The sequence below is a fragment of the Cervus canadensis genome, chromosome X (genome assembly GCF_019320065.1).
Source record: "Cervus canadensis isolate Bull #8, Minnesota chromosome X, ASM1932006v1, whole genome shotgun sequence".
NCBI lineage: Eukaryota > Metazoa > Chordata > Mammalia > Artiodactyla > Cervidae > Cervus > Cervus canadensis.
This window is the reverse complement of record NC_057419.1, coordinates 19366965-19393049: the sequence shown is the minus strand read 5'-3', so window position 1 is coordinate 19393049 and position 26085 is coordinate 19366965. Positions and strand designations below refer to the sequence as shown.

Sequence of the window (26085 nt, the reverse complement as noted above, 5' to 3'; positions counted from 1 at the left end):
CTTAATGTATATATATCTGTCTTTCAGTCAGTTCTTAAACCTGAGACCCCTACAACTTTCTCACACATACTGAGACTGAAACATATATTACTGACATTGAATTCATTTCCTGCCACAGACTTTACCTAAAGCAGACATTAAATGTAAACATGTTTCTATTTCCACTTCAATATAATCCCTTTCTTCTCACATTCTTCAGCGTAGCAGACAAGAACAGCCAAATAGACGTCAATACAGTTGGCTGAAAACCTATATGCCTAAAATAAATACTTAACTTAATGCATCTTTATACATTTTTGATGAATAAATAACATAATCAATCCCACCCACCCCCCGGCCAAAGGATTTCTCTAATATGGTAGAATGGCACCATGGATGATTATAACTGGGTAATAGCAAAAAGGACCTGCGCTGAGTTAGAACTGTCACTCCACAGGCACATGTGCATCTTGATATATGTGTCGGCATGTTTGGTTGTGTTTTTGCCTTAAAATGATGCAGTGAATGTTTTTCCTATGTCCTCAGCTATGTCTTTTAAAAACAATCGAAACTCAGGGATTTGTTTGAAATTGGCTTCCAGTGTTATCAATTTGGGGACTGTCCTGTATATATGGGACTCTCCGAGGGTTGGCTTTTCACATTACAAGTGTAAAAATAAGTTCCTTGGTTTGTGATTATAAATATTCCTGAAAAATGACTCAAATCACATTCATAAAGCACTAGCTTCTGCTTAAAGAAATGACAAGGGGAGGTTTTTCAGAAAGCAGTCAATGTACAATTTCTCTGCTATATAAATCTGGCTGTTCATGTAGTTTCTATGACTTAGTTGAGCACATCTGTATCTCAGGGTTTAATGCTTAAAATATAGATTTCTTATTTGTTCCCTTTTCTTAAAAAGGGAAAGTTCTACCTCCGAAGCAGCGCCCACAAGTTGAAATGGAAAATGCAAGCCATGATAGGCCTTCCAAGTGACCCATTTGGGCCTCTCCCCTACCCACCCAGATCACTCACAAGCCTGCCAAAGGGTCTTCGGAGGGTATAGAAACAACCAGTGATGCGAGGGTTCCTCACCAGCCATAAAGCAAAACCAGGGGGGCAGGGTCAAGGGTGAGTCTAGACGTACCCCTCGTGACAGATGTTTCCATTGATGAGGCTGAAGGTGGCGGCGGAGGGGTTGGTGCTCTTGAAGGAGGTCATGCAGCTGGTACTTCTGCCGGCACTGTGAGACCGGCTCATCAGGCCAGACCGGCAACAGAGGAGCTGGGTGTTGAACTGCTTCCTAAAGCTCTTGCTCAGCAGGTAGAGGGCAAAAGGGTTCACGCAGGAGTTGGTGAAGGCCAGAAGGCGGGCGCAGATGCTGGTGACGAAGTGGAGCATGGAGGTGTCCACCTCGGAGTAGTGGTAGGAGCGGTACAGGTAGATGATATGGTTGGGGAGCCAGCAGAAGGCGAAGAGACCCACGAACACCAGCACTGTCTTGGCCAGGCGCTTCCTGGATTCGATCTGAGGACAGAGTCACACAGAGAGACAGAGGGACCGAGGGACAGGGCGGGGGATGCAGAGACAAAGACATGGGCAGAGAAAAAGAAGGGGAAAATGAATTAGGGAAATGGATAAGCTCACAAGGCCCAGAAAATGAGTTCCATAGGAGAGAAGATGAGAGAAACAGAGGAGAGAAAACCAATAGAAACAGACAGAAAAAGAAAACAGTCAGACACAGAAAGGAAAATGCCAGGAAGCAGAAATGGATGAGCAGAGAACAGTGAGAGCAACTCTTTAAACAAAGTTGATTACACGCTTGAGTGGACTGCACAATGAAATTCTAGTAAGTGCCCTCTTTTTCCTCGGAAGGGCATTGGTGCAGTTACCAGCCATATGACTTCATGTCTTCCTTGGTTCCACAGTTAATAATTTCTTCTTCCCTCTGATGCTTAAAAAAGGACCCAACTTTGTTCTTCCCCATTGGCCAAACTAAGATAACTGCCTGTTACCATTTTTTTTTTTTTAAATCTCAAGTTATTTCTAGCCTATATAATATAGGAAGAGTCTCAAACAAAAGTGGGCTGAGCATCTCCTTTTGTTCCCAACTCACTTTGCTACGGCAAGAGGAAACATCATTCTCCTTCAAGAATTGGGGATACAATGGATGTTCTCCACTGAGAACTCCTTCAAGCAGGGGGGAGCGTTTCACTGAGGACTGCTGCTTTCCCCCCATAATTGAGTAGGAAAAAAGAGAATTTTAGAGGTGAAGCCTCCAACTAAGTCGGCTACACATTTTAAATGAGGGGAAAGTCTTTCTGTCTTTCCATCATAAATACCACTTGATCTACATTTGGACTAGAAGGCAAAAATTGCCACAGAGGAGAAAGCCAGAGTCCCTGGTTTCTACCATTTATACCTCAGGATGAGATTACGGGAGTGATGGGGGGACTGGGGAAGGCAGGCTAACACAGACGGAGGGCATCCTGCATTCTGGACCACCTGGGGGTAGATATGCTCCTCTTGTCATCCTCCAACAGCCTTCTAATATAAGGGTTATTACCCTCCTCATGGGTAAGAAACTCAGAGAGGGTAAATGAGTAGGTCAGGAAGCCTGGATTTGAACTCAAATCAATGTGAACCCATCTTAATCAAACTACTTCTTTTTCTTCAACCAGCCTCATTTTCCAGCCCTTTCTGCCTTATCACATATGGTGACCCTCTTCCTACCCAAAGAATGCGACTGGAGTTTAAAGCAGTTGCATCCCTCTGAGACACCACATTTTATCTTTTAAAAAACACTAACATGTTTTTCAGATTTTTCCCAGAAACAAGCCATACTCTAAAGCTTTCAGGTTCTCAGCACCTCACTAAACCTAGCCTTAAATAAAAGAACAAGATCCTAAGGGACATCTGAATGCTGAGTCTTCTGCAGCTAGGAATCTCTGTTTACCATCTGGCCACAGATCACTCACCTCTTCTACTGCAGAATCAGGCAGCGGGACCACCTAAATACGGAACTTGTCAGTGGAGTCCTACATATATGCAAGGGATCGAATCCCCAAGGAGGAAATGATTTACTCCTAAGCACCCACCTGCTTCTTGACATGTATATTCCCTTCCACGGGGAGATTGTAGGCACTCTGGATCAGATTTCTGGCGATGAAATAGTAGTACACAGAGATGATCGACAGCGGGATGATGTAGAAGACCAGGAAGGAAGCCATGGAGTGGATTTTGGGGTGCAGCTCATTAGAGTGTGGGTACGGGGCACAGCTAATGAAGGTCTGGTTGGTGCTTTCCTCATGGAAGGGATGTAGGTCAGAAAACACGGCCTCTGGGATGGCCAGCAGCATGGAGACGATCCAGATCAGTGCGGCTTTGAGGCAGATTTTCAGCAGGGCATGGGAGGCCTGGATATCCATCGGCCGCACGATGGCTTTGTACCTGGGGCAGGAAAGAGGGAAGTTGCTTAATATTAAGTTGCCAGGGTGTGGACTAGGGCAAGGCCAGGGAGGCCCCTGAGGTGCAATACTTTAAGAAAGGTCATCCAAGGGCTGACTCTGAACTCATAGTGAGCGCCTCCTTAAATGCTGCCCCCAAGCTCGTTGCTCACCTCATCCTAGCCCGGCTCTGAACGATGTCCCCCTTTTCCCATTCTCTCTTGATTTTAAGAATACTTCTCAGAAAAACTGAAGCTTCTTTTATTTTCTTAAATCACAGAAATGAATAACAAAGCATGTTTAACAAAGGACACTGGAACAAGAAGGTTGGTTTTTTTATTTTGTTTTTTTGGCAAAGCCTTCATTTTGAGTATTTCAAATGCAGTTTAGGAAACTTTAGTCACTGAGTATTTACAGACACCTCTTTTCTTTATCAAAGGCTGAAGAACAAATAGTTCGCTGGAAAAGTTATACACAGACGCATCGCTGTAATTATCAAACTAATCTTTCCCCTGCCCTCCTACTCTCTTTCGGCCTCATCTTCTCTTGCAGTATTCGGGTTGAGCTCTGGGAAGCCGACACTGAGATGAAGACAGGAGGACAAAGAGTTTACTGTTGATGAACATGTGTGGGGAAAGGGGAGGAGGCAGGACAGGGCAGAGGGAGCTGTCAGACCCTGAGGCAGACCTGACAAGGTGTACACCAGCCAAGGTGACCAACCATCCACGTTTCCCTGGACATTTCCCAGTTTTAGCACCGGAAGTCCTACATCCTGGGAAATTTCTCAGTCCCAGTAACTGACAGCTGGTCACCCGGCACCAGCCCAATGGGACGCTCAGGAGCAAAGATTGCCCAGTGGGGGAGTCCTATCTCAGTGGAAATGGCCAAGCCCTTGTAGCACCACCTAGCTTGGTTACTGGCTGGGACCACCCAAAAAGAGGGTGATCTCAATTGCTAGCCAGTTCTGTCACTGGGCAGGAACTGCCCAAGAAGAGCATGACCATAGCTTGAAAGTTGAAGTGGACCTGGAAGGAGCTGACATCTGGAGGTTGCCAGCTACCCATACAACACCTACCACAGTGAGCCACACATCTATTTTGGGCCCACTTGTCTGAGAACCCACTAAAAGATGAGCCTCTGGTGGGCAAAGACTGGGTCTTTATCTATCTTGGTATCCGTCAAGATCTGCACACACTGTACAAACATTTGTTCTACTGCACATGAGCTGCTATAGTGTAGAAGTTGACATGAGTTGGAACCATCTAAATGTGTGTCCAATGCTAAAAATGCTGTGTTGACACCAGGTTCTGCCTCTGGTATTCTTTTGTATCATGGCCTTCAGTGAAGAGGTATAGTTATTTCCACTTGTTTCCAAGTTGACTAAACCTCCACTGAGTTACCATTCTTGGCTGCATCCTGACCCCTCACTCACTTTCTGCCTGTCTCCAGGGAAGTGGGTGTGAGTTTTGAGTGGTGAGTTTGAGAAAAAGAACCTGGCATGTGCACTGGACTCAGAGAGGCCTGTGCTTATAGGTGTCCCTGACTAGGTGAATGGCACCTCTAATATAGGCAATCAGAGTGTCTGCAAGTCCATTATTGCTGTGGACCTAGGTCATAGTCTCCAAACAGCTTTATCAGATGTAGAAGCAATTATTTTTTAATCATCATCTGTCTCATTTTATATCTAGTTCTCTGTTCCCACTTCAGGTAGGGAAGAAAAGGAGACTATTTACCAGATATCCCCAACACTCCAGAACAACACTATTGTCCCGCTTCAGTATACCTGCATGTGATTTTCCACCCATAATTTGCATTAGCACACTTAAAACAATTTTAAAAAATTAAACATTTCAAAAGGAGGTTCTATTGTCCTGTGGTGCTTTCTCTAGTCATTAATAATTTCAAACATTTTAATTTCTAGTTTAGAATGAAGGAAAGGAATAGATATTTTTAATGAAAGATATGTGAACATCCTCAGCCAAAGATATATATAATTAAAGATATCTTAGATAAATCAATCAGAGATAAATGGGCAGTCACAAGTACCATTAACTCTCCAAAGGAAGGTGATCTCCTCATGTATGAAGCAGAAGCCAGAGGGAATGGCTTCCCTCCTTCCCTCTTGGGAATCTTGCATTCCTAAGTGCAAAATGCCATGAGATATTGAGCCACGATTTCAAATTCACAACTTTTAAAACATGGAAGATAGTATAAAACATTTCTCTGATTGCTTTGTCAGAAAAATAATTTGAGTCTAAATCTAAATTAGCCTCTGGATCTATGTACCAGTTTTCAAGAAATGTGGGGATAGAAGAACCAGCTAGATAATGCAGCCAGTCAAATCCTGAAACAAAAAATTCTACAGGAATAATGACCCCATTTTTTACAACAAATATATGGTATAAAAAAGCAGAGAGAATGGTTACAGACTGACTGATATCAGTAGTGCAATGTGTAGACCTATTTTGCATTATTTTATATTTTGTTTATTTTTCGGCCATGCTGTGCAGCATGCAGGATCTTAGTTCCCTGACCAGGGATCGAACCCAGGCCCCTGGCAATGAGAATGAGAAGTCCTAACTACTGGACAACCAGGGAAATCCCTTCTTTTGGATTCTGATCCAAAGCAAACAACCATAAAAAGACTTTTTTGAGACTACTGAAGAAAATCAAATACAGATTTAGTACTGGTGATATCAAGGAATTATTTTTAATGTAATGGGTTTAATAGTGGTATTGTGATTCTGTGTTTTAAAAAATACTTTATTAAAAACACATCCTAAAATATTTACCAGTGAAATAATATCTATCTAGGGTTTGCTTTAAAATATTCAGATATATTCATGTATCATTTGTATAATTTAAAAATAAGTAAAAATGCATTGCAAACAATTTTGTTATGGAACATTAATAAGATTTCAAAGAAATTAAGGAAATTCCATTCACTAAGCTCTTGCCTTCTGCCAGGCAGAGACTAGCATCTACGTGATCTCACTTACGTTTTAACAGGTAGGTGCTATTAGCCCCACTCTACAGTGACAAGCTGACTGAAATGCAGGTGGTTTCAGAAGTGGTGAGGTCAGTATTCAATGTAAACCAAGTCTGTTCAGGATACTACAGCTTTTTCAGAAGAATGCTCTGGGTAAATTCTTCCTAGAGATAAACAGATCAGCCATTTCACAAATGTGTATGGAGCATACCAAATGTTCCCTGGAAGTCTAATGGTTCTGTAGAGCATGGAACATATCAGTCTATATCTTCTGGTTTAGACTGCTCTGCCTGGAGCTCACAGTGAAGGGAGATCCCCAAAGGGTGGTTCTCGTTTAGGAGTGATGGCCGGTTGGACTAGGGTGGATACTCAATATTGTAAACCAGCCAATAAACTGCCTGGCCAGCTACCAGAGACTCTCTCTTTGTCTTAAGCATTTAAACTGAAAAATTGAGAGGATGTAATCAGTCAATCATAGATGCTACAAAGAAAAGGTTATGATGTCAAGGAAGCAATCAGGGCAAGATGAATAACCAAAGTAGGTAGAATGAAAGAAAGAGAATGAGGCAGACATAAAAGAAGAAGCTGAGATGATGTGGCCCTAAGTCCTACAGAGGGTCCTTGGTTCCTGGCCCATGAACTACTTTTGAATGTACGAGAGGTGTCCTGTTATAATCTTACAATTCTCCTGTTCCCTTTTCATTTGAGTTGGTTTAAGTGGCCACCATTCACTATCAACAAAAGAGCCTTATCTAGAACAATTAGACATGCTGGTCATTTAAAGCTATCATCAGATTTTATTTCCAGGATCATTTTGCATAAGTTATCCCCTGCTTGCTGTCCTCTGAAAGAATGAGCTGTCAACTTTCGATTGTTCTCAAGACACAGACCAGTTCCTAAATCCACCGTTACTTTCTTGCCTCCTCCTTTCTTCATGCTCCATCCCGGAGGCTCCATTCATCTTAAGGCGATCTTTTCAAATTCCAGCTTATAAGTACCATCTTACAGCTTTTGCTGACCAATCGAGACATCAATAATTCCCTTTCCTTCTCCCAACCTGTCTGACTTTACTCTTCTCGCTTTATGCTTCCTCTGCATTACTTTCAATTGCTTCTAGCTTTCCATGGGCATGTCTTTTCTACATGATTTTCTCATAAGTTCCTGAGGTCAAAAGCTCATATCTTCTCCTCTTCTTGTCTTCTGTATCATTGAAATTGCCCCAGGCCCCCTCTTCTGCATACCACTTATTTCAAAGTAGAGGCTCAGCAAAGACTTGCTAATCAATTAAGATTAATGATAGGTGACTCGCAGATGTGTCTTTTATATTCAGCTTCACATAAATAAGTGACAACAGATTCACTTTCACATACCTAGTAAGAATCATTTTTCCACAGACTGACCGATTCACTCCTCTGATAAGAGGGGGCTGAAAACAACTGCTTCCCACTTCTGAAAACATCTGTGCTTCATTTTTCTTATGCAAACACTGGAAAGGTTAAAAATGTCCTCTGTGCCAGATTATTGTGTCAAAGGGGTTCTTGGCAAGTAGAAGTAGCGGGGTCCCACACCCACGGTTGGAAACTTTTGCCCACAGAAAGGTATGTCTTTTATTCAAACACGGGCAGTTTATTTATGTTTAAGGATCCAGCAGTTCAGCCCTTATGTATTCATAATTACCTACCGAGGTCTGTAGGAATTGTTGAACAACAATATTTTAAAACCTCCATTACAATCCTAATGCATGCTATCTGGAGAGGGCTGAGGTGAAGAGAAAACGAAATGAACTAAAAGGTCTCTAGGGTAACTGACACATTGTCGGCATTTAAATTAGAATCCTAATACCTAATAAGATTTGACAAGACTATTAAACTTTGGCTTTATTTTCTCCTGAGAATAACACCAAGAACTTTTCTGAAGAAATGTGAGGCAATTATTAGCTGGTTTGTAAAATGACTATAATCCAGAGCAACGGAGTCTTACCTCCGTTGAACTATTACTCTGCAAATGCAGAGCTTGCTGCTCCTTGGTGCCCATCCAACTGTTATCTTAAGTATGTAACAGATTACAGTCATCCTTTTCTCTTCTTCTCTCTGGACCAAAAAACTCCAGTGCTTCTTTTCACTCGTTTTTAATATACTTCAGTTTCCTCAGTGAATTGGGGAGCAGAGACCTAGTTCCTGATGGTGATTGTAGCCACTAGTTTTATGATCTCAGACAAATCACAGACTCTTGGAACCTCAGTATTCTCATCCCTGGGTTGGGAAGATCCCTTGGAGAAGGAAATGGCAATCCATTCCAGTATTCTTGCCTAGCCAATTCCATGGACAGAGGAGCCTGGTGGTCTATGGTCCATGGGGTCGCAAAGAGGCAGACATGACTGAGCGACTATACTTTCACTTTCACTATTCTCATCCCTGAATAGGATATAACTCCTACAACCTTCAACATAATAACTGATTCAGGCAAAAATGATAAAACCACTGAGGGAGAGGTTTTACAGGGACAAGATACTCACATAGTCTCAAAGAGCTCCCCACATATTACTACTTAATTACAAAGGGAAAATGTACCTTTATGTAGGGGAGGTCTGGGGGTCACTCATCTAATCAAATGGTCAAACCCAGGGTGAGCTTCTCCATTAGGTGGAACAGGCATAGGTCTGGGGCCCATGATATTTCTAGAGGCTCAAGAGAATATCTTTATTTCTTTTAAAATCAGAAGAAAAAATTTAATATAATCTATCTTGAATTATGGTTATCTTTGTGACAATACAACTATAAAATAAAATTTTTTATACTTTTTACAGAGAAAGGATCCCATGAAGGTAAGTAAACGTGCAAAGGGTCCAGGAAATTCATAATGTGGCCCTGATCAAACTTACCATCACCAACAGTGGGACAATCTGCTATCCTGTGCCTCCTGATACAATGCAATGGGAAGGACATGGCATTGCTTACAACTGTTCTTGCTTCCAATTTTTAACCTGAATCTACCATGAAGAAACAATCAGACAAATCCAATTCTGGCATATTCTACTAGATAACTAGCTTGGATTCACCAAAACAGTCAACGTTATTGTTTTAGAAGACTGTAGGGGAGCTACTATTCTACCTTAAAGGAGATGAAAGAGCTATAACAAGTAATGTTTTTCCACAATATATAGAATACATATGTATAAACTTATACAATTCAATGTATATAATACATATGTGTGTGTGCATGTGCACTCAGTTGCGTTCAACTCTTTCAGACCCCAAGGACTGTACCCCTCCAGGCTCCTGTGTCCATGGGATTTCCCAGGCAAGAATACTGGAACAGGTTGCCATTTCCTTCTTCAGGGGATCTTCCCAACCCAATTTTATGTGTCAATTATATCACAGTAAAATAACCTGGAAAAAGGAGATATAATAACCAAATGCAATAAATACACCTTGATTTGATCCTGGGTTTAGGGGTTGTTGTTGTTCAGTCGCTAAGTCATGTCTGACTCTTTGCAACCCCATGAACTGCAGCACACCAGGCTTCCTAGTCCTTCACTGTCTCCCTGAGTTTGCTCAAACTCATGCCCATTGAGTCAGTGATGCCATCCAACCATCTCATCCTCTGTTGCCCCCTTTTCCTCTTGTCCTCAATCTTTCCCAGCATCAGGGTCTTTTCCAATGAGTCAGCTCTTAAGCTATAAAAGACATTTTGGGGACAATGGAGGAAATTTGATTAGGGATTACATATTAGTCAGTATTAAGGAATTATTCTTTGGGATATTACAATTAAGAAATTATTATATATTATATGCTTATTATAATTAAGGAATTATTCTTCAGGAGTTGGTGATGGACAGGGAAGCCTAGTGTGCTGCCATCCATGGGGTTGCAAAGAGTCGGACACGACTGAGCGACTGAACTGAACTGAAGGAATTATTGTTAATTTCACTGGGTATGATAATAGCATTGAGGTTATGTAGAAGAGTGTCCTTGTTCTTAGGAAATATACAAACATACTTAGGAGTGAAAGGTCAGAATGTTTGTACCTTACTTTCTAGAGTTCAGCAAAGTAAAACAAAACAAACAAATATATATATATATACTAAATATATATATTATTATTATATACTTTACATATATATATGCTGCAAAGAGAACAAGAATGAAATTTAAGAAATGTTCATTGTGGAATGTGGGTGGGTATTATACAGGAGTTCATAAACAGATTGGGGAGAAAACTTACACTAAAATATAGTTTTTAAAAGATGAGCTGAGAGTAAAGTAGCAATCTTAAAATAATGTGTTATATATTTTATTAATAGTCCCTTTGTCATCAGAAAGACTTTATTATAATTTTAATGGAACTGAATGTGGCATATCTAATTAGAGTCTCCACCAGGAATGAAGGAAGTGTCTTCTCTGTTATGTTCATATTGTTCTCTTGGACTTGCGGTTTTAGTATCATCTACAATCTATTGGATTTTGTTTTGCTCCGCTTTGTTTTGGCAGTCTTATTTTTAAGCTACATGCTCATTTAGGGAGGTTAATTAAAACTAGGTCATGCACAAGCAGATGTCAGTCTGCAGTTCCTCACCATTATCTGCAAAGTGCCGGGAAGAGTCAAGTTGCTATAGAGACTTGTACACAGTGGGCACCCACTCCTGCTGCCTCAGCTGCACGTGACAAGGGATCCTCTGATGTGAATTCAGTGACAGGGTGAGCTATTAACTTTTAATTCATCCTTATTTTTAAATACAAATAAGAGTACAAGTGAGCTCCACTGTGGGGTCCAATGTCCCCAAACACACTTTCCAGAAGCTTTAGCTAAGGTTTCAGGAGATTTTCTAAGGTCTTAATAAGCTAAGATTTTCTAAGCCTGCAGTGAAGATTATCTTGTCCCTGGAGGAAGCGAGCTTTAAACTCAGACCAAGACAGAGGATCAAGATCCATGCGACAAAGTGTAATCACAATTTTTCTTTTTCTCATTTTCTTCCAAGAGATCAAGACACAGATCGTGGATCCACGCAGGACCACCTCTGAGTAAAATCCTGAAGTTACTTCTCTGTGAATCAAAATTTCCCCTCCACTGTGTTCACCCACTGTAGAAGGCCACTGTCTGCCTGACATCAAGCCCTGCTTTGAGGAAGGGAGTGTACATCAGTCATTCGCTCTTTAGTATGGGCTGAAGTCAGTGAGATAACCTCCCTGTATGTAGAGTTCTACCTCTGATTATGGAAGGAAAGCTCTGTTTCCCAATAAAGGTATTTTTGTTCATTCCTCCAGCAGATGGAAGAGATATCTGGGGTGCAAGGGCTGCAGGTAGTTAGACTTCTACATATTCACTTCCTTCAAAGGCTTACTCGGGGCAACTACCACGTGGGGATTTCTTTTTAGTAACAGACTGCAGAGGAACAAGACCATTTTGTACCTGGTTTTCAGTTAGATCAATTTTGTTAAAAACGATAATAATAGCTAAAATTTATTAGAGATTTCCTATGGATCAGGTAACTATGCTATGAGCTTTGTTTAAAATGTTGCTTTTTATCTTCACAGCAGTTCTATGTGGCAGGTACTAACATTATTGCTCTTTTACAGATGAGAGAACTGACATGAAGTAAGTTTTCCAAGGCTATCAGTGCTAAGCATTGGATACAAGATTGGAGCCCATGCAGCCTGTCCCCTAAGCCTCTACCACCAGGCCCTACTGCTTCCTATAATGATGGTCCTGTGATTAACCACACAACGTGGGTTTTCAAGTGTGGGGAAGGAAAAATCATTTTCCCTCTACCCTTCTAGGTTCTTGACTAAGACCCCCCGTAATAAAAGACAGCTTAACAAGACAAAAACAAAGAAGTTTAACAACATGTATACCTCTTTGGGGGCTTCCCAGGTACTGCAGTGGTAAAGAATCTGCCTGCCAGTGCAGCAGATGCAAGAGATGTGGGTTCGATCCCTGGGTCGGGAAGATCCCCAGAGGAGGAAATTGCAACCCACTGCAGTATTCTTGCCTGGGAAATCCCATGGACAAAGGAGCCTGGTGGGCTACTGTTCATGAGGTCGTAAAGAGTCGGACATGACTGAGCAACTGAGCATGCGTATCTCCTTGACAACATGGGAGAGACCCAAGAAAACTGAGTAACTCCCTGAAAAGGCCCAAGCAATCACCTTAAATACCATCTCCACATAAAGACAAAAAGATGTGGATGGGGAGCCAGTTATAGGAGGTTATCAGGCAGAGCACCGTAAATAAGAATAAGCTCATTATACAGATTTAAATCCATACCTTCTACATTGATAAGTTTCTAGAGATTCAGAGTCATCCTTTTCCTGGTACCAAGAGAAAGATCCCTTTAGAATGGAGATTTCCCTCATAAACGTAAATATCTCCTATAACAGGGTAACTTCTACTCAGTTTTTTAGAGCTTCTCCTATATGTGCTATTTCTTTAAAAAAAAAAAAGTCTAAAATTATTTTTATGCCAATGAGGCACATTTTGGGGCAAATTTTGCTCCCCTTCACTGGTACTGGAACTAAGGAAGAAACCCAAGAAAGGATCAGGGTCTCTGTTCCCTCCCTGCCTGCTGCAGCCATGGGGAAAATAGTGTCTTTCTAGACAGACACAAATTTCTTATTCTTCCTCTTCAAATCTGCTATACCTAACTGCCTGCATTTTCACCCTTATATGTGCACCCTGAAGTTCTCCATGGCCTGAGGCCAGAGTGAGGCCTGGACTCTTCATATATTGAGAGTCCTCATGGCCTAAAGAGGCCATCCTAGTGAGACACTGGAGCAGAGGTGAAAAGGCATCAGGGAAGGACTAAGAACCAAAGGCTGGAAGGAGGCAACAGAAAGAGCCATGGACATGGGGACGGTTTCAGAAGTGCAGGGTTCTGAGGAATGTACAAGCTGAGGTATAAAACTGGAAGAAAGACGCAAGTGACTATTGGACATCTGATGGTGTTTTGGCAGAAAGAGTTGAGCAACTATAGACCTCTGGGCCCCAAAACGAGTTTCAGCGGGATGATCTAATTCCAAAGCTAGGTGCTAATCCTGTAAGGGAGCCCACTGGAAGGGGTATAAACAGGATGAAACATTACAGTTGCCAGTGGGTATGTTTAAAATGACAAAGGAAAGCAGTAACCCAGTTAAGTTTCAGTAGGTTTGCAAACATCCTGGCACAAGTTGTTCGAAGGCCATTCCTCAAAAATGTTATGGAGAGAGGAACATATATTTATAACTTGTAAGACTTTTTTCAGCAATTTATGAGCCAAAAAGTTTGAAGAACGTTTATAAGTCCCATCTGTAAATTATTCTTAGACATGGCCTGCATTTACTCTACTGTGTGGCATAGAAGATACACAGAGAATTCAGAAAAAAAATCACAAAGACAGAAAAAAAATCACCCATGCTCTATGGTGGAGGTTATAATAGGCTCTGGGTCATAAATTGTCTGTATAAATTGTCATTGATCCCCAAACAGACCCTGAGACAAGGATTTGGTTCATGTAGTTTACTTGGGAGGGGCTCCCTGGTAGCATGGGGATGGGGTGGGGAAGTGGCACAAGGAGGGGATGAAAGGCAATGAAGGGTACCGCTCAAGGCAACTGAAGCACAGGCCGGCTGGGGACCCCTGAGAGACTATGGTGAGCACATTCCAGAACTTGCCACTAAGGTGTGAGGAGGTTGGGGTGTTCACCCCTCGACTCCTGTCCATCTTTGGTAGAGAACTGTCCTGCAGTATTAATTTGGGGACACTCTGGCCTGCCCCAAATTTTACCTTGGACAGGATCACCCTCCGTCAGAGAAACACAGGAAGCCCAGATCTGTAAGTGACCTCTAGGGACCACTAACAGCATTCACTATGTTAATTTTTTCCCTGATCCAGTCAAATCAAATATATATACAAAAAATGAAACAATTTCAGTTTTTAAGTATATTTCAAATTATTGAGAAGAAAAATATAATTTCTAAGTTTCTAAATTATCTCAATAAAATACATTATCATTTTATTTCTTCTTCAAATAAGAAACATTAAAGCTCAAAAATACCATCATGGCATATGAGTCATTGTGTATAATTATAAAAATATGAGTACTATATTTAAATAACCTTTTGTGAAAGGTTTTATACAGGGGGAAATGGTGGCCAACTTTGTAGATTAATCTTTTAATTTTTATTCAACCCAAACTTATTAGCCCTGTGTGCATGGTACACTCCCAACACTTTTCAAGTGACTATCCACTAGAACATCAATCAGTTGCAATTTCAACCACATCCTCTCAGCTCCCTTATGAACATGAACAACAATCATGCTAATGGTACACTCACTTTTTTTGACTGGGAATTCTAACATTTCATAAAGAAGTCAACACGTTATTTCATTTCACTCTTATAAAAATTACAAGCCTTATGAAATATGAAAAGTAAATACCCTATCCCCTTTTAACAGATCAGAAAACTGAGGCCTGTAATTTGTCCAAAGTCACACAGTTGACCATTAGGAAAATCAGGGCTCAAATTCAGACATCTCTTCAACCAAATTCAGTGCTTTTGAATTTATCCTTACTATACATTGGGCTTCCCTGATATCTCAGTTGGTAAAGAATCCGCCTGCAATGCAGGAGACCCTGGTTCGATTCCTGGGTTGGGAAAATCCACTGGAGAAGGGATAGGTTACCCACTCCAGTATTCTTGGGCTTCCCTTGTGGCTCAGCTGGTAAAGAATCTGCCTGCAATGTGAAAGACCTGGGTTTGATCCCTGGGTTGGGATGATCCCCTGGAGAAGGGAAAGGCTACCCACTCCAGTATTCTGGCCTAGAGAATTCCATGGACTATATAGTCATGGGGTCACAAAGAATTGGACACGACTGAATGACTTTCACTTTACTGTAAATAGTGCTCTATTAAATGTGAATCTCCAAAACATAATAAATGAAAGGAATGAAGGAAGAGGGAGGGAGGGCAAAAGAGTTTGCAAGTTTGTCACCGTGAAATTTGGGGGGTATCATAAAAATCAACTGGAAATTTGCTTTGACTCGATAAAGATAATGTCAAGGAAGGTGGTCTAGAGGCAGTTAGCTCATTTGAACAACATTTTTCATTTAAAAATTTAATATAAAAGCATTAACAGTTCATTGTAGACATTTAGTCAGAGAATTCTTTAAAAAGGGGAAGAAAATCATCCATAAGTCTTACAGGTGATGTTTTGATACATTTCTTTCCAATTTTCCTTTGTCTTTTGTACAGAGCATACAATTTTGCATCTTTCATTAGGGTCTAATAGCCTTGAGATGCCCAGGATCCCTCTAGCCAGCAAGTGGCACTTTGCAGATGCCAGCTGGCCTCTTTGGGCACCATGTCTGTTTAGCTTTGAGGAGCCCTGGGCGTCACTAGAGGACAGTGCTCCAGCTTTCACAGATCCCTCCTAGAGCTAGCTCCAGTGGAACACATCCCATCTAAATGAAGCAAAGCATCCTGACTCCTCAAGCACTAGCACTTTTAAGTCAAAAGCGTATCTTAAGCATCTACTTTTGCACAGTCCTGTACTAGATACAGATGAGGTGAAGAGAAGCACAAGCCCTGGACACTCAGTGACATTTTCTCTCACTCCTGGAAATTAAAAAGGCTCATACACCCTGGATCACAGCTTTCTAAGGGTTGGGTTTATGTCTTGTTCATTTTATGCCTATTTTATTTATTGAACAAATATATAATTAAAACTTAAAATCTTGAACTGTGCACCCAATTTGTCTGGCCTGTACTGTCTTACTTTCAGATAAGGAAATGGGTTCACGATGCTCAAAATAACCCCCTCCTCCGCTGCCATGCTCCCAGCCAAATCCTCCTCTAAAGCTCACTTATCCCCAAACCACTCTGGAAACCATCTTATTAGGCTTTTGCCAAGATATCCATTATGACCCAAACACTTCCTATTTTTCTAACCATTTCAAGCCCAGAAGAATCCCTGGGGGTACTGAACACAATTTCCCTTTGTAACAATTTTAAGGTGACTTGCTTACATGAGGCAATCATGAGAAGACCTTAGAAGAAGCAGTGCCGAGCATGATGGTGGAGTATTAGGAGGAAGTGGTGAGAAGCACAGTGTATGTTTCTATCTTTACTTTCCCCAAAGGAAGGCTCTGCCCCCATGCCCACCTCCCATGGGAGCTGGAACTGGCTAAGCCTGGATTTAAAACTCTCATTTTCTTCCTTTAAATAACTTTTAGCATCACAGAGGACTCAGGACTTGCTGGAAAAGACACATGGCTTAAAGATGTTGGCTTGATGCTCAATTTTTTGATGATCCAAAAGCTACTGTGTCTGACATGACAGTGCCTCATAAAGTAAAACATCACACAGCTGTATGATCTGTCTGTATGCTATCCCCTAGGAAATCTATCCTGGCTAACTGGACAAGGGTCATGGATTCCCCAAGGTCCTACTCCATTTAAATTGAAAACTCTCTGCTAAATGACTGCTTCAGCAAGCATGTATATGTCTCTGTATCAGGAACAGAAAACTAAGGTCGGCTGGCCAAACCTGGCTTTCTGCCTATTTCATATGGCCAACAAGCTAAGAATGGTTTTGACATTTTAAGTGGTTAGAGAAAAAAAATCTAAAGAAAAAGAGTACTTCATGACATGTGAAAAATACATGAAATTCCCATTTCAGTGTCCATAAATAAGGTTGTACTGAAATTCAACCATGACCATTTGCTGACATCATGTCTACGGCTGCTTTTGCATCATAAAAGCAGAGGTGAGTGGTTGCAACAGGGCCCTCATGGTCCACAAAGCCGAAAATATCCACTACACAGCCCTTTACAGAAAGCTTCCTGGCCCCTGGCCTGTGTGCATTGCACGTGTGACCAGGGCTCACGTTTCTGTTGCTCTCTGCCTGTCCACATCAGAGCTGTTGGTTCCTTCTTTAGACGGAGGAAAGCCCATCTTCCATTACACACAGCACTGCATGCTAAGCTTTATTAATTTGTGATAATGAAGATGACAGGCCACTAACCTCTGCCACTGGTCTTCCAGTGTCAAACACTCACGGCTCAAGATGCTTAGTCAATTTATCAGCACATTTAAATACTAATTTAGTATCTCAGGCTCTCCTTGGCACTATGGATATAAACGTCCCTGGCCACTAAGGATTTAAAATTTGCTTGAGGGAGTGAGATATATCCAGGGGAGGCCCTTGTAGAACAAGAGAATGGTACTCACATGTATACTCCCCTTCATGGAACACTCAGAACAGATGATGCTAGGTCAGTATACAAAGTGTTGTCACCATGGTACAGACATAAGAGAACATGTTTGATTATAGTGAAAGTTGCTCAGTCATGTCTGACTCTTTGCGACCCCATGGACTATATCCTGCAGGCTCTTCTGTCCATGGATTTCTCCAGGCAAGAATACTGGAGTGGGTAGCCATTCCCTTCTCCAGGGGATCTTCCCAACACGGGGATCAAACCCAGGTCTCCCGCATTGCAGGTAGATTCTTTACCATCTGAGTCACCAAACCTGCTTTAAATATAACTATGGAATAGAAAGCATCTGCCTGCAATGCAGGAGACCTGGGTTCGATTCCTGGGTCGGGAAGATCCCCTGGAGAAGGAAATGGCAACCCACTCCAGTATTCTTGCCTGGAGAATCTCATGGACAGAGGAGCCTAGCAGGCTATAGTCTATGGGGTCGCAAGAGTCGGACATGACCGAGTGGCTAAGCACACACACACACATGGAATATCAAACTTAGGTGTCCTAAAGTTGCATTTCCTGAACTTAAAGAAGAGGAAACTGGTGCCCACTAGTTTCCACAGCTGGTTAGCTGGGAACCAAGACTAGAACATCCGTCTCTGGATCCCCAAGTCACTTGTATTTGTCTACAGCACTTTGGATTTACAGACTTTTTAAAGCATAAGTGAAGAATGCTTAAAACTAAATATCGACTACATTTATCTTCATCCTGTAGTATATGTATGTATTCCTGAAGCCATCATTTTAACCTTCAGTTTCACCTCTGTTGACAATCTAGGAAAGAAAAGATGCCAAATTCTGATTTTTCTGCTCTTCTATGATGTTTCCCAGAGAACGCAATGGCACCCCACTCCAGTACTCTTGCCTGGAAAATCCCATGGACGGCGGAGCCTGGTAGGCTGCAGTCCATGGGGTCGCTAAGAGTCAGACACAACTGAGTGACTTCACTTTTACTTTTCACTTTCATGCACTGGAGAAGGAAATGGCAACCCGCTCCAGTGTTCCTGCCTGGAGAATCCCAGGGATGGCGGAGCCTGGTGGGCTGCCATCTATGGGGTCGCACAGAGTCGGACACGACTGAAGCGACTTAGCAGCAGCAGCATGATGTTTCCAATCATTTAAAGTGAAAATGGAAAAGATAAAAATGAAATCCTTACAAATCTGTTTTGATCACCATTTATTTTAAGATAAATAAGCATTTCCCATATATTCTCACAGAGAAACTACTGTAATTTTGTTTTTCAGTTCAGTTCAGTTCAGTCGCTCAGTCATGTCCGACTCTTTGTGACCCCATGAATCTCAGCACGCCAGGCCTCCCTGTCCATCACAAACTCCCGGAGTTTACTCAAACTCATGCCCAGCAAGTCGGTGATGCCACCCAGCCATCTCATCCTCTGTCGTCCCCTTCTCCTCCTGCCCCCAATCCCTCCCAGCATCACAGTCTTTTCCAACGAGTCAACTCTTCACATGAGGTGGCCAAAGTATTGGAGTTTCAGCTTCAGCATCAGTCCTTCCAATGAACACCCAGGACTGATCTCCTTTAGGATGGACTGGTTGGAACTCCTTGCAGTCCAAGGGACTGTCAAGAGTCTTCTCCAACTTCATAGTTCAAAAGCATCATTTTTTTGGCACTCAGCTTTCTTCACAGTCCAACTCTCACAATTTTGTTTTTAAATAATGTCATATTCTTCTAAAATTATGTTTATAAAGTATTTCTCATAACAGAGGCCTGACCCTGGTATGAAACAGCCTGACAATAAAAACAAACACCACTAAAGAGAAAAAAAAAACTTCAAAAAACTTAAAGTTGACCTGTAGTTATTCTATTTATATGTAGACAGTATAGAAATAAGTGAGTCACATGAATGTATTATCTATTGCCACAGTAAATTCTTCTCACAATGGAAATAAATTTCTTTATGTGCTGCATTTTACATTTCGCCCCTATTTCTTTACTATGTAACCTTTAGCTTTCACCACTGGCCAATCGGTCTGAGTACAATACAAAAAAAAGTAATAAACTTTAAAGAAGTGTATCTTAGCAACACTTTGGTGCTGTCCTTCCCATGAAATTTCAGCTGTTATTAATCACTGCATATATACACGTCGGCTCTAGCTTCTGCTATTGGCGCTAAGAGAACTGGCCTAGTTGAAAGATCCCAGAGGCTTTGATGTTCCTATAATACTTGGCAGTGTCCCCTGCTGAGGGCCTCAGTTGAGATTCCCGACTTATTCGCTTTGAGGTTAGCCAGAGCTCATTTCTCTGAATCTAAGTTGCTGATATAATATGAGGCTCTGAATGCTGATCCCATAGGTCTGACTTGGTAGTTCTGGACTCCTCTTTAGAGGAGCTGGAATGTGGACAGCTTGGTGGGGAGCACATCAGGTCTTTAAGAGAGAGAGTATAGGATTTTCCATTTCTGATAATGGCAACCTAGCTTGTTGCTGACCAACTCTCCAGAAATGAAAAACTAGAAAATCCCTTTGAAAACACCTGAGAAATACCAAGACAGTAAGGATTTGAGGGACCAGAGTCCTGGAGAGAAGGGAAGTACAAAGAGATGAAGTTGTTATTCAGCATCATTTTTCAATTGACCAAATTTCAAACAGCAGCAGAGAAACTGAAAGCTAAGAAGAGCTTGTAGCTGTTTCAGGATGAAGGGGAATAATAAATGGAGTTCAGGGGCCCACCAAGGAAGAGAAGTTGAGGTAAATATCCCAGGTTTACAGTTGAGATATTCAAAGAGGTACATCCTAGTAGTATGGGTGAATCAGAAATGGACCAGTTCTCACAAAGATCGAAACCTAGCCTCCAATCTGTTCAATCCCTGATTGGGTCAGACACACCGCCACCTTCTACCTGCTCACAAGAAGCAAAAGCTCATCCTTTCTGGAAGATAATACCATCCAGAGTCCCAAATTATCTACACTTCTTCATATACAAAATCAGGTAGTGAAACAAAAATTGCCTCATATACCAGAAGAGAAAACAAAATGGTCAAAAAACAAGAGGATATATAATAGAAACAGACTTATAGAGGTTCCACAAGTTAGAGTTACCAAAGAGGCATCTTACAATATATTGGGATGAATTCAAGCAATTATGTGATGAGATGGAATAAAATGGAAATTCTACAACTGCAAAATACAGTAACTGAAATTAAGAATTAAATGAAAGCTTCAGAAGCACACTAGACACAGTTGAAGAGAGAATTTGTGAGCTGAAAATGGCCAGACTGAAGTACAGTGAGAAAAAAGGATGGAAAATACAGAAAGGTAATAGAAATATATAGGTGAAATGGTGAAATGAAATTGTGTTTAAAATAGTTCCCAATCACAGAGGCCTGAGCCAAGTATGAAACTGTTTGCCTCAGTAAAACCATAAACAACCAAAAGGAGAAAAAAATCATGAAGAAGCTTTAAGTAAACCTGCAGTTATTCTATTTATATGTAGATAGCACACAGAAGGAGAGAAAAGACAGAACGTGGCAGAAACAATCTTTGAAGTTGTCATAGCTGAGGACTTTCCAAATGTGACTGAAATCATTAAGTCACAGATTTAAGAAAAAAAGCTATGAATCTCAAGAAGGAAGAATACAAAGAAAACCATACCTAAGTGCACCATAGTAATGCTGTTGAAAACCAGAGATAAAGAGAAACATCTTAAAATGAGTCAGAGAGAAAAAAATCAATCATTTTAAGTTATTTTTAAAATGAATGAAACTGACATCTGAATTCACAGTGGAAGTCAGGACAATGAATGGCAATTTCTAAGTGAGAAAGATAAGAATGGCCAGCCTAGAATTTTATGCCCAGTGACAACATCCTCTTCCAATTACATTAAATAAAGACATTTTTGGACAAATGAAACCATAAAATGTATCCCCATTAGACTTACACTAAGTGAAATACTGAAGGATATTCTTTGGGCAGAAGTGAAATAATCTAAGATGATGTCACAGAGATACAGTGAGGAATGGTGAATCCAGGAATAAGTTTAAAGGTAAACATGTGAGCAAATATAAAAACAATTAACACAATGTCTGTGTGTTTTAAAATATGGAGAGAATCTAAATATAGAATAACAATACTGCCCTCCCCCCACAAAAACAAAGACAGGAGGGAATTAGAATGAAGTTAAAGTGAAGCAGGAAAGTTCTAATTTATAGTAAATTTAAATAATTCAAGGATACATGTTGTAAACACAAGGGTAACCGCTAAAAGAACACTGAGTTTGTATAATTTACAAATTCATGGCAGGGGTGGGGGAAAGGATAGAATAATTTATATGTTTAATTAATTTAAAAGAAGGAAAGAAGGGAGAGAAAAAGGATTATGAAACAGGTGAAACCAACAAAAACCAAATAATAAAATGGTAGATCTAAACCCAAACATATCAGCAGATCGATGTTATCAGAGTGTCTGACTTTATAGGGCAGAAATCTATAGCCAAGTTACAAATAGCAAAGACATTTCTGTTTAGTCACTCAAGTTATGCATACCCACAAAAATCAACATTGATGAAAGTAACTTAACATCCATAATGCAAAGACATCCATGGCAAATAGGTTAATGGCACCATCAAATAAATGAGTATTTAAGATTATGCAAGGCACAAAAAAAGTTGAAAAGTTGTGAAATTTTACAGCCCTTATAGGAAAGAAACTCGACAGTGGCTTTCTCTGATAATCTTAAACATTTGATAATGATCCTAAACACTTATATGACATTACCAGTAAAGAATTATGGAGCTGAAACTTTTCTCAGTTCAATTCAGTCGCTCAGTCATGTCCAACTCTTTGTGACCCCATGAACGCAGCACGCCAGGCCTTCCTGTCTATCACCAGCTCCCAGAGTTTACCCAAACTCATGTCCATCGAGTCGGTAATGCCATCCAGCTATCTCAACCTCTGTTATCCCCTTCTCCTCCTGCCCCCAAGCCCTCCCAGAATCAGGGTCTTTTCCAATGAGTCAACTCTTTGCATGAGGTAGCCAAAGTATTGGAGTTTCAGCTTCAACATCAGTCCTTCCAATGAACACCCAGGACTGATATCCTTTAGGATGGACTGGATGGATCTCCTTGCAGTCCAAGGGACTCTCAAGAGTCTTCTCCAACACCACAGTTCAAAAGCATCAATTTTTCTGTGCTCAGCTTTCTTCACAGTCCAACTCTCACATCCATACATGACCACTGGAAAAACCATAGCCTTGACTAGACAGACCTTTGTTGGCAAAGTAATGTCTCTGCTTTTTGATATGCTGTCTAGGTTGGTCATAACTTTCCTTCCAAGGAGTAAGCATCTTTTAATTTCATGGCTGCAGCCACCATCTGCAGTGATTTTGGAGCCCAAAAAAATAAAGTCTGTCACTGTTTCCACTGTTTCACCATCTATTTGCCATGAAGTGATGGGACCAGATGCCATGATCTTACTTTTCTGAATGTTGAGCTTTAAGCCAACTTTTTCACTCTTCTCTTTCACTTTCATCAAGAGGCTTTTTAGTTCTTCTTCACTTTCTGCCATAAGTGGAAAGTGAAGGGTGGTGTCATCTGCATATTTGAGGTTATTGATATTTCTCCTGGAAATCTTGATTCCAGATTGTGCTTCATTCAGCCCAGAATTTCTCATGATGTACTCTGCATATAAGTTAAAGGAGCAGGGTGACAATATAGAGCCTTGACATACTCCTTTTTCTATCTGGTACCAGTCTGTTGTTCCATGTCCAGTTCTAACTGTTGCTTCCTGACCTGCATACAGGTTTCTCAAGAGTCAGGTCAGGGGTTCTGGTATTCCCATCTCTTTCAGAATTTTCCACAGTTTATTCTGATCCACACAGTCAAAGGATTTGGTGTAGTCAATAAAGCAGAAGTAGACGTTTTTCTGGAACTCTCTTGTTTTTTCGATGATCCAGCGGATTTTGGCAATTTGATCTCTGGTTCCTCTGCCTTTTCTCAATCCAGCTTGAACATCTGGAAGTTCACGGTTCATGTATTGCTGAAGCCTGGCTTGGAGAATTTTGAGCATTACTTTACTAGCTTGTGAGATGAGTGCAATTGTGCAGTAGTTTGAGCATTCTTTGGGACTGGAATGAAAACTGACCTTTTCCAGTCCTGTGGCCACTGCTGAGTTTTCCAAATTTGCTGGCATATTGAGTGCAGCACTTTCACAGCATCATCTTTCAGGATTTGAAATAGCTCAGCTGGAATTCCATCATCTCCACTGGCTTTGTTCGTAGTGATGCTTTCTAAGGCCCACTTGACTTCACATTCCAGGATGTCTGGCTCTAGGTGAGTGATCACACCATCGTGATTAGCTGGGTTGTGAAGATCTTTTTCGTACAGTTCTTCTGTGTATTCTTGCTACCTCTTCTTAATATCTTCTGCTTCTGTTAGGTCCATACCATTTCTGTCCTTTATCGAACCCATGTTTGCGTGAAATGTTCCCTTGGTATCTCTAATTATTATCTTGAAGAGATCTCTAGTCTTTCCCATTCTGTTGTTTTCCTCTATTTCGTTGCACTGATCACTGAGGAAGGCTTTCTTATCTCTCCTGGCTATTCTTTGGAACTCTGCATTCAAATGGGTATATCTTTCCTTTTCTCCTTTGCTTTTTGCTTCTCTTCTTTTCACAGCTATTTGTAAGGCCTCCTCAGACAATCATTTTGCCTTTTTGCATTTCTTTTCCATGGGGATGGTCTTGATCCCTGTCTCCTGTACAATGTCACGAATCTCCGTCCATAGTTCATCAGGCACTCTGTCTATCAGATCTAGTCCCTTCAATCTATTTCTCACTTCCACTGTATAGTCATAAGGGATTTGATTTAGGTCATACATGAATGGTCTACTATTGAAGAAGCATTTCTAGCCTCTCATTAATAAGTCAATTTGAATCAACCATGCTAGAAGACTGAGGTATCTTTCTAATATCTCTATAGAAAAACATATCATCCAACAGGCCATGAAAAGATGCTCAACATTGCTAAGCATCAGGTAAATGCAAATCAAAACCACAATGAGATATCACCTCATGCCTGTCAGAGTGACTATCTCAAAAAGAACACAAATAACAAATCTTGGTGAGGATATAGAGGAAAAGGAACCCTCCTACACTGTTGGTGGGAATGTAAATTGATGCAGCCACTGTGAGAACAGTATGAAGGTTTCTCGAAAAGCTAAAAACAGAACTATCATAGGAACCAGCAATTCCATTCCTGGGTATATATCCAAACAAACAAAAAAACAAAAAAACTAATTTTAAAGGACACACACATCCCAATGTTCATAGCAGTTTTATTTATAATTGCCAAGATATGGCAGTATCCCAAGTGTCCATCAACAGATGGATGAATAAAGAAGATATGTTTTTTTCTGAATATATGCCCAGAAGTGGGATTGCAGGGTCATATGGTGGCTCTATTTTCAGTTTTTTAAAGAATCTTCATACTGTTCTCCACAGTGGCTAAATCAATTTACATTCCCACCAACAGTGTAGGAGAGTTCCCTTCTCTCCACAACCGCTCCAGAAATTGTTGTTTGTGGATTTTTTGATGACAGCCATTCTGACTGGTGAGAGGTGATATTGCACTGTAGTTTTGACTTGCATTTCTCTAATAACTAGCAATGTTGAACAACTTTTCATGTGCCTATTGGGCATCTGCAGTCTTCTTTGAAGAAGAGGTCTTCTGCCCATTTTTTGAGTGAGTTGTTTTTTCTGATTTTGTCAAGTGTAATAAGCTGTTTCTTTCCAAGGCAAACCATTCAATATCACAGTAATCCAAGTTTATGCTCCAACCAGTAATGCTGAAGAAGCTGAAGTTGAACACTTCTATGAAGACCTACAAGACCTTTTAGAACTAACACACAAAAAAGATGTTCTTTTCATTATAGGGGACTGGAATGCAAAAGTAGGAAGTCAAGAAACACCTGGAGTAACAGGCAAATTTGGCCTTGGAACACAGAATGAAGCAGGGCAAAGACTAATAGAGTTTTGCCAAGAGAACACACTGGTCATAGCAACACCCTCTTCCAACAACACAAGAGAAGACTCTACACATGGACATCACCAGATGGCCAACACCGAAATCACATTGATTATATTCTTTGCAGTCAAAGATGGAGAAGCTCTATACAGTCAGCAAAAACAAGACCGGGAACTGACTGTGGCATAGATCATGAACTCCTGATTGCCAAATTCAGACTTAAATTGAAGAAAATAGGGAAAACTGCTAGACCACTCAGGTATGACCTAAATCAAATCCCTTACGATTATACAGTGGAAGTGAGAAATAGATTGAAGGGACTAGATCTGATAGACAGAGTGCCTGATGAACTATGGACACAGGTTCGCCACATTGTACAGGAGGCAGGGATCTAGACTATCCCCAAGGAAAAGAAATGCAAAAAGGCAAAATGGTTGTCTGAGGAGGCCTTACAAATAG

The 26085-nt window shown here is 41.0% G+C and overlaps 1 protein-coding gene across 1 annotated transcript in view; it reads right to left on the bottom strand.

Moving 5' to 3' along the window:
* Positions 1-401: 401 nt before the first annotated feature.
* The window catches only part of GRPR (gastrin releasing peptide receptor), a 341414-nt gene continuing 315730 nt past the window's right edge, over positions 402-26085 (bottom strand). Inside the window, exons 5-6 of the mRNA XM_043458548.1 lie at positions 3075-3426; positions 402-1503 (exon numbers count right to left, since the gene is read on the bottom strand). Coding sequence (XP_043314483.1) covers positions 1114-1503; positions 3075-3426 — 742 coding nt within the window. The 3' untranslated portion in view covers positions 402-1113. The remainder of the gene's footprint in view (positions 1504-3074; positions 3427-26085) is intronic.